We start from the raw sequence: 19,485 nt of genomic DNA, 5'->3' as shown, positions 1-19,485 counted from the left end.
TAGAGACCAGCCTGGCCAACGTTATGAAACCCTGTCTCAGCTAAAAATACAAAAATGAGCCAGTCATGGTGGCAGGCACCTGTAATCCCAGCTACTCGGGAGGCTGGGGCAGGAGAATCACTTGAACCTGGGAGGCAGAGGTTGTAGTGAACTAAGATCACATCACTGCACTCCAGCCTGGGCGACAGAATGAGACCGACTCTGTCTCAAAAAAAAAAAAAAAAAAAAAATGAGAGAGAGAGAAACAAGAAGGCTCAGAGGCTCAAAATTATTTCTTTGCAAGGATCCTTAAAGACCTTTCGGTTCAGCTTCCCACTCAGTTATTGAGTCCATGGAGAACAGAGACTGTTGAGAATAAGACAAATCATTCTGCCTAAGAAGAACTGTGGAGTCCCAGCTCTAGCACAGGCTTGGCACAGAGGCCGGAAGGAACTGTGACTGGGCTGAATGAATGGAATGAAGACACCCATGATGGCCCAAGCTCTGAGATAGAGGACGCTGAAGGGGAAGACGGTGAAGGGAGACCTCCCTGGCACTGGATCCCTAGCAATGCTGTCTCCAATGCCAGGGCCTCCTGGGACCAGTGTGGAAATATGAAGCTTTGAAAGATGCCACCAGGGGCAGGTCCTCCAGGGTCTCTCCGGGCCCTCTGCAGACTGGCCTGTTGCCATGATTCATGGCTGTTTTTCCTTCCACCTGTCTGGACCAACCTGTCCTAATCCATAGTAGCACCAGCCTCTAATCCACCTCAGTAGTAGGATGTCCCTCCCACGGCTCACTTGGAAAAAGAGAGGGAAAGGACTTTGAGAACCACAAGCTGGGAACTAAATGAGGAAAGTTGGTCTCAATGTTAAACCTGTGTCCCAGAAGACCCAGAACAGAGAGGGCAAGTGACATGTCAAGACCACACAGCAAGTCAGAGGCCCAGCTAGGAAGGGAATCCAAGGCTCTTTCTAACAGACCAATCTCTCCCTTCCCCTCAGATTCCATCTGGGTGGGAGATGGATCCCACATATCAACCAGAGCTGGAGATAAGAAGGGGCAACCACCACACAGCCCAGTGCTTCCTCCTGGTCAACCATACCAGCCTGCCCTCTCCTTGAATACTGAAACATTTGAGTTATTGCCTCTATGCCATTTTGACCCTATATTCAAGGCTACAAAAAGGCAGCAATGCTGTCCAATCTACAGCATCCTAAGTGCTTCTCACACTCAGATACTCACACTTCCAGGGCAGCTAGGGCTACCCTACCATTCATTCAATCAATCAATCAAGCAAGCAAGTGACATTTACTGAGAGTCTACTAAGTAGATGCTTAGGACCAAGGACCAGTAAGAGCTCAGAATCTGGTAGAGAGATACATGACAACTTCAACTACAAGACAGTGTGGTGGATACGAGGCTAAGGGCAGCACGGGAGCTAGGAGATATTTCCCTTAGAAGCTCTGGGAGGACAGGGACTGTGTCTCTCTTGCTCACTGATGCATTTCTAGCACCAAGTACAGGGCCTGGAGCAATCAAGCACTCACTTAATATTTGTTTCATGAATGGATGGATGAATGACTGTGCATATATTGCAAGCAGATCAGAGAAGGTTTTCTGGAGGTGATGTCTACGCTGAGTCCTGAGGGATGAGCAACAGGCTAGCCCTGAGGAGTAGAGGAGGGAGGGGAAAGGTGAAGAGGAAGAAGGCATCACACAGAGGAGACACATGGCAAAGGCCTGGAGGGAAGCAAGAGGCACTTGGGAAAGCCAGCCCAGAGTCTCCAGTGCTCAGAGCAGACACCGGGTGTCACTAAGATCATCCACTAGAAGCGGGGAAGGCAAAGAGATGAGGCTGAAGAAGATGATGGGGATAAACAATTCAGACTCTTGTAATGCTGGCAAGGGCAGCTCTAGCCCTGCTGGGCTAGCCTGTGCACAACACCTAAGCCAGGATCTGGGTAAGGCAAGGCTCTGGCACCCTGGCATTGTTTTCCTTATGTATTAAACAAAGCTGGCCACTCAAAACCCTGTCCCTAGTATTTGGCATTCTTTACTAGGTTGAGCCATGTAACTTGCCTTGTAGGTAGATTAAAAACAGTCAAATAGCAGCAGATTTCAAATGGTTCAAATCAATACCTGTCTGGTTGATATGTAGCATCTAGAAACTATTTTAACCCGTCTGCTGGGGTGGAGGTGTGCTGGTGGTGACAAGCACCAAGATAGAGTGTGAGTCCATTTTCTTCAGAGCTCCCGGTCAGATGCCCAGAGTCGCTAAGGTCATGGGATTGTAAGCTGCCGGGAAAGATTGCGGAGAAGAGGGAAGCGTGTCCCCAGGAGGAAGGGCGGGGGATGAGGCAGCACGCAGACCCCCTTTCCTATGGCCGCTCCTCCTCCTCCACTGTTCTCCCCCCATACAATGTGGGTGGTCACAGCAGTGTCTGGGGAAGGGGCTGAAGTGCCATGCTGAGGGAAGGGTGCCTAATGACCTATACAAGCCTTGATCAAAACGCTCACTTAGAGACAAGCTTCTCGAGCAGCAAGCTTGGGCTCCTGCACCGTTCTTTGCACAGGACTAGTAAGATCTTCCAAGTGAGGACCTACTAGATCAGTTGTCCTGGGACCCCCCAGGATCATAGCCACTAGAAGCAAATGTAGGGGGCTTAGCACTGGTCACATCTGGAGACACAGAGACGGCCCCTCAAATCATCCAGGCCCAGGCTTCCCACCGTGTCATTCTCACATCAGCTTCGTGAAGTCTGCATCTCTAAGCGCCACCTGCGCAGCTGCACAGGCTTCTCACCCACCCCACCCCGACTGCCTGCCGCACCTGGCTGCAGGAACCCATGATCAAGGCAGGGGACAGCAGAGAAGGGACTTTCCACCCTGAAATATTCAGCAGGTCCTGGTGCCAGATGGTGAGCAGCCGGGCCCTGGGGCTCTGCAGGGCTGGGCCCCACCCAGTCTGCTGCTGGAGCAGGAGTCTTGGTGGCCTCTTGGGAGCAGAGGCGATGTCCCCAGAGAGACAGGTACATAGCCAGGAGTCCAGCTGAGAGCTGCGTTGGCCGGTCCTGACCCAGGCCTCACCTCCGCAGCTCCCAGAAGTCCCAGGCACAAGCACCTGCCTATCCTGCCCTGTCCTCAAGGTGTTTTTATGTTCATTATTGCATTCAAACCCAGAACGTCTCTGTGAAATGGAAGTCCCAGCGCCATGCCTCCTGGGTCTTCCACGACACCACCCTATTTTTTCATGTCTTTGGGCCTCAAGTTCTACTCTTCCAAAAAGAGAGATAGGAAGAACAGCACAATAACCACAGTGGAAGGAACTGGGGGGTGTGACTAGGCCAGAGAAGAGGGAGCAGTTTGCTGTGTGCATGCATATGTGTGTATGCATGCAAGCATGAGTGCGTGTGTTGGGGTTTTGGAGGACACCAGATTTAATAATTAAAAACCCAGCTAAAAACTGGAAGCAACAACTTCAGCTCAACGGCAGGGAGGCTTTTCTCACATTTCTCTGTTATTGTCTTCTGCAACCCTCCTCTCCCCCAAACCACTGCACCCCATGCACACCAAATTACTTTTACTCCCCTGAGCACGCTGCATTTACTCTCCCTCTAGCCTGTCCCAGTTGTCCCTACCTAGACCACTCTCAGCCCCCTTGTTCTTCCCCTGAGTAGCTCTCCCTAGGCAACTTCCCCTCTCTCCTCAACCTAGGTGGGGTGCCCTCCTGCGTGCCCCAGAGCTCCTTTACTGCCCCCAGAACACTGTGCATGGAGGGTGCCAACTCACCCCAAAGGAGGAGGGTTCCCTAAGGCCCTGCCACCCTGGGACTTGCTTGTAGGAGGTCTGCTGGCCCCCGGTCCATGGCAACAAGAAACCACAGATCAGCCAGGCAGAATGCATGGCCCAAGAGCACCGGACCAAGGTCCAAAGATCTGCACCCTAGGTCCTGGCCTCTCTGATCTCCCAGGGCCTGTCCTGTCCACTTCGATCATCTAGAATCCTGTAATTCAAATGCCTTTCAGGAAGTAGCTCTAGTATGACTATACATAGGAAATGGGGAACAGTGAAAGTTCCACCTTGGATTTTTGCCCATAATCAGTAACAGTCTTTCCTTCTAGGCAGAGAGGCCACTTGTACACACAGTGCACTCCTCAGTGGCTGTGATGAAGGCCACAGCTAGGACTTCTCTGAAGGTACTGATCCTATAACATCCTGTGCTCTTCAGAAACTGTGAATATCCTATAAGCCCAGGTTCACTGGGGGCAGTCATGATGTCAAGGATGGATGGAGTTTTGTTATTACTGAGTTCAACCATTCCGTACGGGGAACATGAGGCCCAGACACCTCACAGACAGCTTCCGTCTGTGCATTCTGTGGCCAGTAGTTCTGGGTTGGTTGGAGTAAGGGACAACAGGGCCAAGTCCCATGATTTTCTTCAAGATCCTTGAGTTTTTTCTACCTGCCAATCCCATCATAACACTGACTGCATCACTTTCTCCAAGGCCAGCCAACAGACAGCACCCTCAGGCAAACCCCAACAGAGTGGAGTGGGGTTTTTTGTTTTTTGAGACTTGCTCTGTAACCCAGGCTGGAGTGCAGTGGCATGATCCCGGCTCATCACAGCCTCAATCTCCTGGGCTCAGGTGATTTTCCCACCTTAGCCTCCTAAGCAGCTAGGACTACAAGTACATGCCACCTTGGCATTTTTTCTAGAGATGGGGTTCCGCTATATTGTCCAGGCTGGTATCGAAATCCTGAGCTCAAGTGATCTGCCCACTTCAGCTTCCCAAAGTGCTGGGATTATAGGTTAGAGACACCATGCCCAGCCTCAACAGAGTAGAGTCGAGGTCAGAGTCCTACCTCTGACCATGGCCAGAACCCAGTCTCAGCCACATGGGAGTAAAAGTTCTCATGTGCCTCCAATTCTATTGCCCAGCAGAGTGGTCAGACCTGAAAGACTGAGGTGAGAGTCTCCCAAGCCAAGGAAATTCAATCCCAAATGGGTGTGACAGAGAACATTTGCATATCCAGAGGAGAGAAACCCCTCTATTGCCTTTTTGCCTGTCAAGTTTCTATTTCCCTTCCTCAGGCCAAACAGTTCAGGTGGGACCAACTCCACTTCCTTGCTCCAAGAAAGAACAGGTTACCCAGGCCCAGTCAATGAGAACCAGGCCTGGGCCTTCCCCTGGAATCAGTGGGCGTGAGTTACGTTGTTTACTCCCTGGGCTGCCAAGACAGCAGAGTGGAAGCCTGGAGCTGCTGATGACTACCATGTCAATGCAAGGAAGAACCTACCCAAGAATGAAGCCACGAGAAGAAGCCCAGCTCACATAGGCAGAATCTTGACACTATCATTTGAACCCCTGGATTCAACCAGACCTGAAGCCCTGGGCCTCTCTGTCAGGTAAGCCAACATACATCCTTTTCTGCTTAGGATATTGTGGGTGATATTACATTATGGTGACCTGCATCTGAAGAGCCGTGACTTGTAATAGGAACAAGCAAAGCCTAAGAACCTTTCCTCCTTCTTTCAAGCTGAAGGTACCAGGGGTCTCTGCAGCAGGCCTAGTGACTCCAGGAGGATCCCAGGCCCAGAGAAAGCAGAGTACCACCTTCAGGAAAGAGAGGCCCCTTACCTGTGCTGGTTTGGCCATGGTCTCCGGTTCTGCAGTAGAATCCACTGTGGAAAAGAAAGAGAGCATATGAGACTCCCCCCAGATCTAATCAGCCCCTTTCTTTCCCTTACATTTCTTCCCTCTGCTGTTTTCCAGCTGCCCCCAGCCCTTCAGGTTAAATCAGACCAATGACCCAGCTCAGGGCCGATCGCATTTTTTTCAGAAGACAATGGACAGACCAGATGGTGTCCAGACATTCACAGCAGTATGGGAAAGGGACGTGGAACCCCGAGGGAGGGCGGGCATGGCACTGACCCACCACAGACCCCTTGACTCCTCCGGACTAGGCAGGGTACCTGTCTCACCACTGTCTCAGTTAATACTCACAGAAATCCTTCCACACATCAGATTCTCCTTTTTTATAGAGAGGAAACTGAGGCTGGAGCATCACAATAAATGAGCCAAGATCACACAGCTTAGAACTGAATTCAACAATTTCTAGATCCCAGAGTCTATATTATCTGCACCATGCATGCCCTCTTTTCAAGTCAACAAGGATGGCTTCAGAACCCAGAGCTTGACTGCCTGCAGACAGGACTCAAAGGGCTTCCAACCACCTGCTGCAGTATCTGAAGGACTGTCATTCCTGAACAAGTCAATATGCACTCATTTAGCACCTACTCCGCATCAGGCATTGCTCTGGGCACTGTGCATACAGAAACTATGAGAGATTTTTTTTGACTCGGTTTCTCTGGGGCTTATGCTGTAATGGGAATGAATAACAAATGCACTCATCAGGCTGAGATAAGAACTACAGAGAAAAGACAAGGGCTGGTGAGGAGAGTGACAAGGGGTGTAGTCCCGGGTGGAGGGGGTCAGAGGATCTCACGAATGCAACTGGGGGCACACCAGGGGGCAGTGCAAGTGAGGAACCACCAGGAGCTCAGTGTGGCTGATGTGGTAGCAGGGAGTGGTGTGGTAGGATGTAGGGTCTGGGACCAGTGCCTGCGGCCACCATAAAGACTGGATTTTTCAGGCTGGTCATGGTAGCTCATGCCTGTAATCCTGGCACTTTGGGAAGCTGAGGTGGGAGAATAATTTGAGCCCAGGAGTTCGAGACCAGCCTAGGTTAACATACTGAGACCTGATCTCTATTAAAAAAAATTTTTTTTTAAATAGCTGGACGTGGTGACACATTCCTATAGTCCCAGCTACTTGGGAGGCTGAGGCGGGAGAATTGCTTGAACTCAGGAGGTGGAGGCTGCAGTGAGCCAAGATTGCACCACTGCACTCCAGCCTGGGCAACAGGGCAAGACCTTGTCTCAAAAAAAAAAAAAAAAAAGACTGGAACACACAGGAAAATAGGACACATATCTCATTGAAAATGGATAAGGAATGGGGGTGGAGGTATCAGGAGACGGGGTCTACAGTGAAGGAACAAAGATATGATATGTAAAAATAAATGCAAAAAGAGATGTAACTGATTTGGGAAGAAAAGAAGGGGGTGGGGAGCTGACTAATGAGCACTCAGGAGGGCAACAGAGGAAAGTTTAACAATCTTCTTAAGACAAGGAGAAGAGAAACAAAGGACCACTACTTTCCACTGTAAGCAGTTCTGGGCAATTTGATCTCTTTTTTTCTGAGATGGAGTCTCGCTCTATCACCCAGGCTGGAGTGCAGTGGTGCAATCTCAGCTCCCTGTAACCTCCACCTCCCAGGTTCAAGCAATTCTCTTGCCTCAGCCTCCTGAGTAGCTGGGATTACAGGCACATGGCACCATGCCTGGCTAATTTTTGTATTTTTAGTAGAGACGGGTTTCACCATGTTGGCCAGGATGGTCTCAAACTCCTGACCTTGTGATCTGCCCGCCTCAGCCTCCCAGAGTGCTGGGATTATTGGTGTCTTTTAACAATGTCTATGCATTGCTTTTTAAAAGTAAACATAACAAAGTCCACGAGCAGTGGCTCGTGCCTGTAATCCCAGCACTTTGGGAAGCCAAGCAGGGAGGACCACCTGGGACCAGAAGTTCGACACCAGCCTGGCCAACATGCGAAACCCCGTTTCTATTAAAATATACAAAAATTAGCCAGGTGTGATGGTGTGTGCCTGTAGTCAAGCTAGTCACGAGGCTGAGGCAGGTGAATCACTTGAGCTAGGGAGGTAGAGGTTGCAGTGAGCAGAGATGGCACCACTGCACTCCAGGCTAGGCGACAGAGTGAGACTCTGACTCAAAAAAAGAAAAAGAAAAAAAAGGTAAACATAACAAAGTCAATCAGATTTACCCAGTAAGACCTAAAAGGAACAGAACTAGGAGACTAGAAATCATGGAGACATTTCAGCTCAATGCCTTCCAGTTCTCCACATATTCCCTGTTCCCCCAAGACTAAGGGAAAACCTTAGCCATGTGACCATGGGCTTATTGCTCATTTTTGAGTTCAAGGCGATCTCAAGCACAAAACTGAAGCTTTTTCTTTCCTGCTTTGTAGGGTTGTTGGAGGATAAGACCTAAGCTGTGTCAAAGGCAGCACATAAGAGGCCCGGGCACAAGACCCACTCTTAGTAAATGGTGATATTCACTGTGCTGGTGGGAAGTTGAGGACAGGGGCTCTGTTGTGTTGCCTCTGTGTCCCCACTGGCTGATTATGAGTCCCCCAAGCTGCAGTCAGTAGAGGACAGTCATCAGATGGGGTTGGAAGTGAAAGGCAGAGGACGGATCTGCCTGCAAATAAATGCAGCTCAGCTCAGCTCAGCTCGAGGAAGCCTTGCAGTTTCCCTGGCAACCAGGGGCCCGTTGGTACAACTGTGCAGCTCTCACCAGGAAATGGAAACTGTACCCTCTTTCCAGTGTGTGTTGGGGGGAGGGGGGCCCACATCTACCCCAGGATAAGGCTGGAGGCCAGCTCTGGGTTTCCTCTGACCTGGGGGATGGTAGGGGGAGACAGTGAAGGAAGCCCAAGGCTAGCAGAGAACCAGGGACTGAATGAGACCCAGGAAGTTAGTTGACACAGGCAGAGGGAGGGCTGAGGCCTGTCACCTGCACCTCCAGCCTTGAAGCACTTTCCTCTGGGCTTGTTGCTGGAAATTTCAGCTGCTGGCTGCAGCCCAGGCCTATCTGGAGGAACACCCCTTTCCAAGGAGAGATGGCTCCAAGGAGGTGCTTCCTACTTTTTGGGAAGATATTCTCAGCTCTGAGAGCAGTTTCTATGTGCCTTGTGTGAGTGCACGGTTCATATGTAAAAAGCAAGCTCCTTCCAGAACTAGATGTTCAGACTGCAGTTCTGAGGGCCAGTCCCCCTGCTGATTCCACAGCCCCTCCTCTGAGGGCTCTGGGAAGCCCCTGAGCTAATCATAAACACACCATTTACCCTGGCTTTAAGATGGCTTCTGATCCCTTCCAGAGCAACCCAGACCATACTGCTCAAATTGGCTGAATATTTTACATCCAGCATTTCAGAATCCCAGAAAGGCCCTTAATAATCCATGACTCCAAGTCCCTCATTCTCTAGACAGGGTAAAGGCATCTCAGAAAGGGAAAGTGACTTGCCAGGGCCCAGGAAGCAGCCAACATCTCTGCCTAGCAGCCCACACAACTGTGGGTCTTGGCTGCAATGGGACACCAGGAAGAGTCCAAAGAACAAGACCCCGGTTCTGGTTCCCAGTCTGCCCCCATGTAACTCCAGGCAAGCCAGATCCCTCTCTGAGCCTTAGTTTCTTATCTCTAAAGTGGGAACAACGCATCACTCCCTCTTTGGTAGGATCTATCGTTAGAGGCTTTTAGAGATTCCAACCCAGGATTTTCACAGCAGAATATCAGTCCTAGGAGGGTTATCTCCCAGGATTGCTCCCCATCTCCACTGGCCAATATGCATCATTCATCATTGTGATTGAAAGAGCTGTTTTAAGACTAGTAAACAGGGTCATTCTAGACCTGTGCCTCTTTCCTCCCAGGAACCCTGATTCTCTCAGATCTAGATGAGATTCATTGTGACGACTTATCATGACTGATCATTCCTAAAACCCACACAGGAGCAGAATGAATGGCCTGGGTGGCTTTGTGCTGCTCTGGCCACCCCTTGTCTCATCCTTTTGCCTGCAATCAATCATGTTTCTTCCTTCCCTTTTGAGAGCTCCAGGCTGACTCTAGAAGGAACGGCTCAACCACAGAGATGTGGATAGGGGAAGGGTTTTGTCCAAGTCATGTGAAGGCATGGGCTTTGAGGCACAGATGTTGCAAAGCAGTTTTTTATTTAAGTAAGTTACTTAAACTGAATCTCAATTTCCATGCCTGCAAAATGCAGACAGAAATACCTACAGATACTGAGAAATAAATGAAATAACAGGTGGAAAACACTTAGCACAGTGCCTGGCACACAGTAAAGGCTCAAGAAATGGTGGCTTTTATTATGATAAGCCCAAACATTTACAATGGAGGCAATGTGGCATTAGAATCAATGCAGGCTTTGTGGTCAATGCCCAAGTTCAAATCCTGACCATGCAAATTCCGAGCTTAGTAACTTGGGCAAGTTACGGAACTTCTCTGCCTCAGCTTCTTCATCTCTGAAGTGACACTCTTGTTAAGGTTTTTGTGAAGATTCAATGAAATAAGGCAGGTGAGATACTTAGCATGGCCAGGTACAGATTAAGTATTTAATAAACGGTGACTTCTGTTGTCACAATCATCATTATTACAGTGGTAGTCTCCAAAGTGGGGTGATGGGTATGACAATCCACTGGGGTGCAGGACAAGAATATCACCACTTTCCAAATGTTTTAATCTTGCCCTTTTATGTTCCATTTTTATTTGTTACACATGTATAAAGTTAAAGAAAACATTAGGGGTGCAGGCTGATAGAGGTGCACAGTCAAAATCTGGATTCAATGGAATCGGGGCGGGGCATGCCAGGAAGAATAGTAACACCAGGCTAAGAAAAAGCATTTCTGTCCTTGAAAGGTAGCTTGGGCTGTGGGGGAACAGAGTGCACTTTTGAGGGAAAGGAGATGTTGAGCGTAAGGGGTTGAAACCAGGTGTGGTGGGAGGGTGATTTAAGAAAAAAGAAATAGTATGGAAAATGATGCAAACAAACAAAAAACCCACCCAGACCTCTGCCTCAGGGGAGTGCCTGAGGGACTACAGCCTGAGCCACTGTACTCCTCTGCTCACAAGTTTCCAATGGTGCCCCTTAATATTGGGCTGCTAAGCTCAGCAGTCAAGGCCCTTGGTTCTCCTTCCTGACTTCTTTGCCATCACCACCTTCCTCTTCGCCCTCTCTCCCCTGCTAAACCAGGAATGCCTTCCACCAACATTTTTAATCCAGCTTTCCAGAATCTATACCAGTGCTTCTCAATTCTAGCTTCACTAATAGAACCCGGGGAAATTTTCAAAATTACCAAAGATTTAAGGTCAGACCTTAGAGATTCTGACTCAACTGCTGGGGTGAGGCCTGGGCTTTGGTAATTTCTAAAAACTTTCCTAGGTGATTTTCATGGCAACCAAGGAGGCTGAGAACCACTGTTATCTGCTGGATTCAAACGCTACCTTTTCTAACAAGCCGGAAGGTATTCCTCCCTCCGGTGCTCTGAAACCACCTTGATTTGACGGGCTTTGGTCAACCACTGTGGATTTATCATTTCTCCATTAGATAAGGGCTACTAGCCTCCAAGGTATCATGGGAAAAAATCTGTACTTCAAAGGAAAACCCTCCAGGTTGTCTGACTCTAGACTTTCATTGTCTTTGAGCTATTTTACAGGTCAGTAAGTTGCAGATAATTGATGGTAACACAAAGTACTTCTAATATATACTCCTTGCCCTCTCTGCTAAAGGTCCAATTGATTTCCCACCCCCTCAGGTAGAAAAACCAGTTTTGTCTCTAATTGCACATTGCTTTCAATACAAAGGTGTCTTTTGAGCTGGTTACAACATCTGCCTGGTGCGGTCATTGATTAATAAGTAGAACAGCACATGATCATTTTTGTATCTGTATGAGTCATAATTTTACCATTTTTAGAAAATTACTGCATATGCCTCTTTCCTGCACCCCCTCCCACAGGGCGTGGCTCCTATGGATGGTTGGGGGTAAAATGCACTAAATGACTTTCATGCTTTCTTTAGTGACCTCAGCAAATGGAACCATCTACTATTGGTTTTCAAACTGTGCTTTACTCCTCTTTCTATAGCCAGGAGATAAATTAGAGAGGTTAAGTCACTTACCCAACATCAGAAGAAAATCAGTCATCAAGCAGGGGTATGTTTTTCCATAAACATTTATTTGAGCACCTCCTGCAGACTAGGCCCACTGGTAGGAGTTGGGGGTTGAACAGAAAATGAGACAGACAAGGCTCCTCGCCCCACAAAGCTGGTGACGTGGTGATGTTACACAGCAGTTTGCAGTATATACACATAGATCCTATACCCAACCCATAACCAAGGAAAAATTCAGTATTTACCATGATAAACAGAAATATACTTTTAAAATATGACATTGAAAGTACATTTAATAAGGAGTCCAATAGTTTCTTCCTGTACCCCCAAAAGATCATCTTCAGTGACTCCTGGGGTATATCTATTCCACTTAGAATGCCCCTGGCCTATAAAATCTAGATCCTTCCCTCTTTCCCCTTTCTTAATGGCTTCTCCCCCAGTCTGCAGGAAGACACCCAAGACGCGCTCCATAACCCTCCAGGAGCCTTGATTATGATGAAGCTGGGGTAAATGCCATCCCCGGGCTCTGTGCGTGGGCATACCCCCCAGCTTGACGCACTCGGCTTTCTCAAAGAGCAATGTCTTTTCCTCTCCTGACCCAGAACCATTGATCCTAGGGCTGGACAAGACCTTAGGAGATACCTGTCTGCTTCAGGATTGGAACTAATCTAGCCTAGGTTTGAACTCCAGCTCAGGTCACTCTTGTGAGAGGCAGCAAAGTAGTGTCTCACAGTGTAGAGGCTGGAGCCAGACTGCCTGAGACTGAAGCCTGAGGGCGATATTTAGTAGCTGTGTAGTGTTGTGCAAGTATTGAGCCTCTCTGTGCCTGTTTCATACTTAAAAAAAAAAAAATGATGGGATAAAAATAGCACCTCCCTCATAGGAGTTATGATGAGGATAAAAAAAATTAAGACAAGTGTAGAGCTTAGAAGAGGACCTGGCACACAGGAAGCACTATATTTTATAAGCATTTGTCATTATTATTTCTTCCTTAAAATTTTAAGGGCTGGAGTTTCCACGTCTGTAAAATGGGCATTAATAACAGCATCTAACATATCAAGGCTTCAGCCGGGGCCTGGCAAGTTTAAGAGTTTGAGAGATAATAGTGGTTACCATTTTTTTTGTTGTTGTTAATTATCAGGTATTTAATACAGTTCAAGAAAATTGCACCTTTATATCTCATTCATCTCTGTTTATATTTTTTTCTTTTTTTTATTATACTTTAAGGTCTAGGGTACATGTGCACAATGTGCAGGATTGTTACATATGTATACATGCGCCATGTTGGTGTGCTGCACCCATTAACTTATCATTTACATTAGGTATATCTCCTAAAGCTATCCCTCCCCCCTCCCCCCAACCCACGACAGACCCCAGTGTGTGATGTCCCCCAGTGGTTACCATTTTATTGCTATTATTTAAGGACCTCCAGGACATGGGTTTTTCAGAAGAGGAACTCAATCAGGTCACCAGCCTTCTCAAGCACCACACACTTTTGAGATAACACAGCACTTTCATATCTGCCATCTTACAGCCTCATGAAGGTATCAATCTCATTCTCATTTTGCAGATAGGCGGGACGTCCAAGGAACCTATGGACAGTCACTCCTCCATAGCCAGTCTCTGTGGGGGCTTCTCAACTCCAGGAGGAAAGGGAATGAGGCTGGATTCCAAGGCAAGTTTATAGGCATAAAGACACCCCTCCAACTTCCTCTCCTCTACCGGCAGGAGAAGGGGTACGTGCAAGCTCAGGAATCATGGTAGAGACCACATCCTGTGCTTTGTCGCCACCCAGGAAGTATGTCGGAGGGGCTGGGTGGGGTGAGGCTGGTGACTCCACTGGGCCTCCCCAGAAAATCCTAGAATGGTAGAGCAAGAACCATTCAGACCCAACCCATTTTAATAATACCAGTGGGGGTGTCCTGCGTATATGTCCTATCCCTGTTGAGAGGAAAGGGCTAAGCCCCAGAGGGGTAGTAGGTGTGCCCAGGGCGCCTAGCTGGTTAGTGGCAGGGCAGGGGCTGGGTCTGAGGCTGGATCCTGGCGGCCCAGGGTTCCCTCTGGGTGCTGCAGTGCAGATGTGCCAGTCACTGGCAGCTACCCAGCACTGCAGTCTCCCCCGCCTCATCCCAGGAGTCAGTCTCAAGAGGCCAGGCCTTGGGCTTCCCTGGCCCCTCCTCTGCACACTCACGTCTACATTTTGCCCCAGCAACAGCTGTGGCCCTTATCCAGAAACTGCAAATATTTTCTGTATCTCAGCAGATGCTGCCTTAGGAACAAAGGGTAGATAAGGCAAAGAAGGATGGATGAATGATTGTCACAGCTGCAGAGGGGGATGAAAGCCTCTGCCTCCTGCCCTCCCCAGCTCCACCCAACTCCCAGAATCCTAAATCTTAGAACAGTTGAACCCTAGAATGTCTGCACTGGAAATGGCAGGCAGTTCAGCAGACTTTGCTCCAGATAGGGCACAAAGGCTTAGAGAAAGGGCTTGCTCAAGAAGCCCCAGCACACCTGGACTGTAACCCGGCTTTCCTCTGACCCCAGGCCAGTGCCCTCTGCATGGCTGAAGGTCAGGGTCCACAGGGGCTGAAACTGGGGCAGTTGTTCCCTTCACCATGAAGGGTTAAGCAGGTCAGGATATCCTGTCTGGGTCAGTGGGAGCAATTCCAAGCACGTTTTGGGCAAGGGGAAGGAATAATGGAGGGAAAAGGGCGGACTCTTGGGGGGAAACCAGAGTCCTTTCACAAACTCGGGAGCCATATGTCCAAATTTGGAATTGTCAGAGAAGACCCACTAGAATCTAGGGAAAAGAAGGAGGAGGCAGGAAGCCATGGCCAGATTAATTGTCCCAAAGGACCTCCTGCCCCTTCCCCTTGTAGGGCCTACAAGGGTTGTGCCAGGCTTCCCAAACCTATAATCAAGACTCCCAAACCTGCAATCATTCCATACAGCTGACAAACAAATCAATTTGCAAAGCCATTGTTTCCTTTGAAAGAGACTGGGTTTCTCAACTACGGACTTGGAGAAGAAAATCCAGGCTCAGAGAGGGAAAGCCACCGCCCAAGGTCACACTGCAAGAGGGGCTGGGATTCCGATTCAGGGTATTTCGCTCCCATGCTGGTATATGGGGAATCATCTGAAGCCCCCAAACTCTGGGAAGGCCTAGACCTCTTAGGGGAAGCAGAAAGAAGGGTAGTGCCCCTGCCTCACCATAGGAAGACTCAGAGCCCCGTTGGGAGTCGGCATTCATAGATGAGCAGTGGCCCAAAGGGGATGGGGTCCGTGAGGCCTTGAGGTATGTACGGCCAGACGTTCAGCTGTCTGCACGCAGACAGCCCTCCCCCAACACCACACACAAGCCATTTTATAAGCAGCTGGAGGGTCCAACGCTCCAGCTCTCAGCCTTGGGCCTCAACCACACCCTTCTCTGCGGATCCTTTGACTGGCGTCCAGCTGACTCAACCCCGGACCTTCAAAAGTCTCTTGAGCCCCCCCAAGTTAAGGCCGGCAGGACCAGCCCCTGGCTTAGCCCCAGCGCCCCCACCCTCAACCAGACCCTCTGCAGCGCCAGGACTCCCTCCCTTCCCCTCCCCTCCCCCAGCCAGGGCGCCCTCCGCCCACGCCTCTCCGCCCCGGCCCCAGATTTGCTCCGCTGCGCCCCCCAGACACACCCAGTCCGCGACACTCTCAGGTTACCGTGCCCTCACGTCCCCGTTCCAGGCGCGGTGCAAGGATCAGCCGATGACGGGACGCTTACTGCTTGTGTCCCTGCAGCCCCAGGGAAGGGGTTCCCAGAGCGACTCCCCTCTACAGCCTCAGCCCACTCACCGCGCAGCGGAGGCCTCGGGTCGCGGACGGACGCACGGGCGCAGGGACTCGAGGACGCAGCGCTCGCTGGATAGGAGCCCGTTAGCCCAGCAGCAGCCGCAGAGCGGGGCGGGCCGGGAGGACAGCCGTGGGCTCCGAGCCGGACACGTGGCGCGCAGAGGCCAATCCAGAGCGCCCGCCTCCCTCCTCCACTCCACCCCTCCAGCTCCTTTGCTCTTGGAATCTGAGAATGTCCCTAGCCAGAGGGGCTCGCTGGGAGAACCTCCTCAGTTCCCAGCCCCCGGACCGGAGACCGAGAAGGAGTAGGGGCTTTGACCAAGGTCACGCGGCCCTTCAGGGCTAAGAAGTCAGGGCTCCTGACTCCCGGTTCTGGACACTTTCCCACAAATCCTTACAACTCGCCAAAGCTTTGTTGAGAAACAGAAAATTGAGGTTTGCCAGGGGCACTTTATCTGCCAGGTCAGATTCCATGCCTCAACAGCTTCATCAGGTCGGTTACATTATTTACCCACTTTCAGGAGGAAAGCCCAGTCCAGTTCCTGGACCAAGGTCACACAAATAGTGAGTTGCGGAGGCACGCTCCTTCGTGCTCTGGGAAGCAGGGGAAGGCAGGCAGGGAGACCAGCAGTTGTAATCCAGCACTAGAACAGGAAAAATTGATAAACGGAATACAGAGGAAACAGAATTATTGTCCCCAGGGTATTGGTAAGGAGATGAGGAAGTTAGAAGAATTGGACAGATACCTGTGGAAAGAGTGTTCCAGGCAGAGGGAACTGCTGGAGCAAATGCTCCTAGCAGGGGGCGACCTGGCGCCTCCGAGGATCAGCAGGGGGGCCAGTGTGGCTGGAATGGAGTGAGTGGGAGGGAGAGGAGAGATAAGAGGGACCCAATCAGGTGGGACCTCCGGGGTCCTTGAAGGCACTCTGTCTCTTATTTTGAGTCAACTGGGGAGCCATTGCAGGTTAGCAAAGGAAGGACATTATTTTTGGGCAGATGAAATCCACCTACCCGTTATTTTTGGGTAGGTGAAATCTACGTAACATAAAATTAACCATTTTAAAGTCAGCAATTCAGTGGCATTTTGTACAGACACGATGTTGTGCATCCACCACCTCTATCTAGTTCCAAAACATTCTCATCACGGAAAAAGAAAACCCTATACCCATTAAGCAGCCACTCCTGACTTCCCCTTACCCCTAGTCTCTGGCAGCCACCAATTTGCTTTCTGCTATGGATGTGCCTGTTCTGGATATTTCATATAAATGGAATCACGTGATATGCAACCCTTCTTGTCTGACTTCTTTCATGTGGCATTTTTTTATTTGTTTTGTTTTTTGTTTGTTTTTGTTGTTGTTTTGAGACAGAATTTCACTCTTGTTACCCAGATTGGAGTGCAGTGGCATGATCTTGGCTCACCACAACCTCCGCCTCCTGGGTTCAAGCGATTCTCCTGCCTCAGCCTCCCGAGTAGGTGGAATTACAGGCGTGCGCCACCGCACCTGGCTAATTTTATAGTTTTAGTAGAGACGAGATTTCTCCATATTGGTCAGGCTAGTCTTGAACTCCCGACCTCAGGTGATCCACCTGCGTCAGCCCCCCAAAGTGCTGGATTACAGGCGCGCCTGGCCTCATGTGGCATGTTTTTGAAGTTCATCCAGACTGTAGCATGTATCAGCACTCCATTACTTTTTTTTTTTTCAGTTGGAGTTTCACTCTCGTTGCCAAGGCTGGAGTGCAATGGCGTAATCTCGGCTCACTACAACCTGCGCCTCTCGGATTCAAGGAATTCTCCTGCCTCAGCCTCCGGAGTAGCTGCGATTACAGGCATGTGCCACCACACGTAGCTAGTTTATTTTTGTATTTAGTAGAGATGGGGTTTCACCATGTTAGTTAGGCTGGTCTCGAACTCCTGACCTCAGGTGATCCACCCGCCTTTGCCTCCCAAAGTGTTGGGATTACAGGCGCCCCGCCCAGCACTCCATTCCTTTAAAGGCTGAATATTTTTCCATTGTGTAAGTACACAAGTTTGTTTATCCATCCATCTGTTGATGGATAGTGCATTGTTTCCCCCCTTTTGCTGATTGTGAATAGTGCTGCTAATGAATATTTGTATACAAATACTTATTTGAGTACCTGTTTTCAGTTGTCTTTGTGTATTTACCTAGGAATGAAATTGCTGGGTCATATAGTAATTCTACATTTAACTTTTTGAGGAACTGCCAAGCATTTTTTTCAGAGTGGCTGCAACATTTCATATTCCCATCAGCCGTGTCATGTATGAGGCTTTTAATATCTCCATGTCCTTGCCAACACTTGTATTTTATTTTTTAAAAATTTGTATCCAGCCAGGCACAGTGGCTCATGCCTGTAATGCCAGTACTTTGGGAGGGCCGAGGTGGGCGAATTGCTTGAGCCCAGGAGTTTGAGACCAGCCTGGACAAAATAGCGAAACCTCATCTCTACAAAAAATTAGCCAGATGTAGTGGCGCATGCCTGCAATCCCAGCTACTGGAGAGGCTGAGGTGGGAGGATCTCTTGAAGCTGGGAGATAGAGGTTGCAGTGAGCGATGATCATACCACTACACTCCAGCCTGGGTGACAGAGTGAGACTGTGTCTCAAAAAAACTAAAATACAAAAAACTTGTGCTCTAGTCATTATGAAATGGCACCTATAATTGTGTTTTTGATTTTCATTTCCCTTCTGACTAATGATATGGAGCATCTTTTTTGTGTGCTCATTGGTTGCTATTTGTACATCTTTGGAAAAATATCTATGCATGCCTTTTGCTCATTTTTAAATGGGGTTGTTTGTCTTTTTTGTTGTTAAGTTATATGAGTTCTTTATATATTCTGGATAAGACTTTGGTGTTTTTTTGTTTGTTTGAGACAGAGTCTCGTTCTGTTGCCCAGGCTGGAGTGCAGTGGTGCCACGTCGGCTCACTGCAACCTTCGCCTCATGGGTTCAAGCAATTCTTTCTGCCTCAGCCTCCCAAATAGCTGGGATTACAGGCAGCAGCCACCATGCCCAGTTAATTTTTGTATTTTTTTTTTAGTAGAGACAGGGTTTCACCATATTGGCCAAGTTGGTCTTGAACTCTTGAGCTCAGGTGATCCACCCACCTTGGTCTCCCCAAGTGCTGGGATTACAGGTGTGAGCCACCGCGCTGGCCAAGACGTATTTTTTAAAGGGTCACTGAAGTCTCCTGTGTTGAGAATACCGAATACTGTTAGGGGGAAGAGTAGAAGAAGGGATCTTCTAGGAGATTTTGCAGTAATCCAGGCAAGAGATGATGGTGGCTCAGCCAGCCTGGTATAAATGCAGGTGGGGGAAGTGGTTGGAGATGGGATGTATTTGAAGGTTGAACATGATTTCCGAAGGATCAGTTGGGAGGGGAGAAAGAGTCAAGAATGGCTTCAGGGGGTATTGATGGAACGTACCTCAAAATAATAAGAGCTATTTATGACAAACCCACAGCTAATATCATACTGAATGGCCAAAAACTGGAAAAATTCCCTTTGAAAACTGGCACAAGACAGGGATGCCCTCTCTCACCACTCCTATTCAACATAGTGTTGGAAGTTCTGGCTAGGGCAATCAGGCAAGAGAAAGAAATCAAGGGTATTCAGTTAGGAAAAGAAGAAGTCAAATTGTCCCTTTTTGCAGATGACATGATTGTATATTTAGAAAACCCCATTGTCTCAGCCCAAAATCTTCTTAAGCTGATAAGCAACTTCAGCAAAGTCTCAGGATACAAAATCAATGTGCAAAAATCACAAGCATTCTTATACACCAGTAACAGACAAGCAGAGAGCCAAATCAGGAATGAACTTCCATTCACAATTGCTTCAAAGAGAAT

At 49.0% G+C, this 19,485-nt stretch overlaps 1 protein-coding gene across 4 annotated transcripts in view; it reads right to left on the bottom strand.

Annotated features, from left to right (window-relative positions):
* ANXA6 (annexin A6) overlaps positions 1–15,825 on the bottom strand; it is a 57,812-nt gene extending 41,987 nt beyond the window's left edge. For 3 of the 4 annotated variants that reach the window (XM_023227058.3, XM_023227061.2, XM_023227060.3), the window contains exons 1-2: positions 15,629–15,825; positions 5,622–5,665 (exon numbers count right to left, since the gene is read on the bottom strand). In XM_023227058.3, the coding sequence (XP_023082826.1) occupies positions 5,622–5,639 (18 nt within the window). In that variant the 5' untranslated portion in view covers positions 5,640–5,665; positions 15,629–15,825. Of the gene's footprint in view, positions 1–5,621; positions 5,666–15,471 lie in introns of all 4 variants that reach the window. The other variant, XM_023227059.2, reaches the window with a different exon arrangement.
* Positions 15,826–19,485: the final 3,660 nt, after the last annotated feature.

Source organism: Piliocolobus tephrosceles, chromosome 4 (genome assembly GCF_002776525.5).
Source record: "Piliocolobus tephrosceles isolate RC106 chromosome 4, ASM277652v3, whole genome shotgun sequence".
NCBI lineage: Eukaryota > Metazoa > Chordata > Mammalia > Primates > Cercopithecidae > Piliocolobus > Piliocolobus tephrosceles.
Note: the sequence above shows the minus strand (reverse complement) of the source record. Positions and strands in the feature narration are given on the sequence as shown.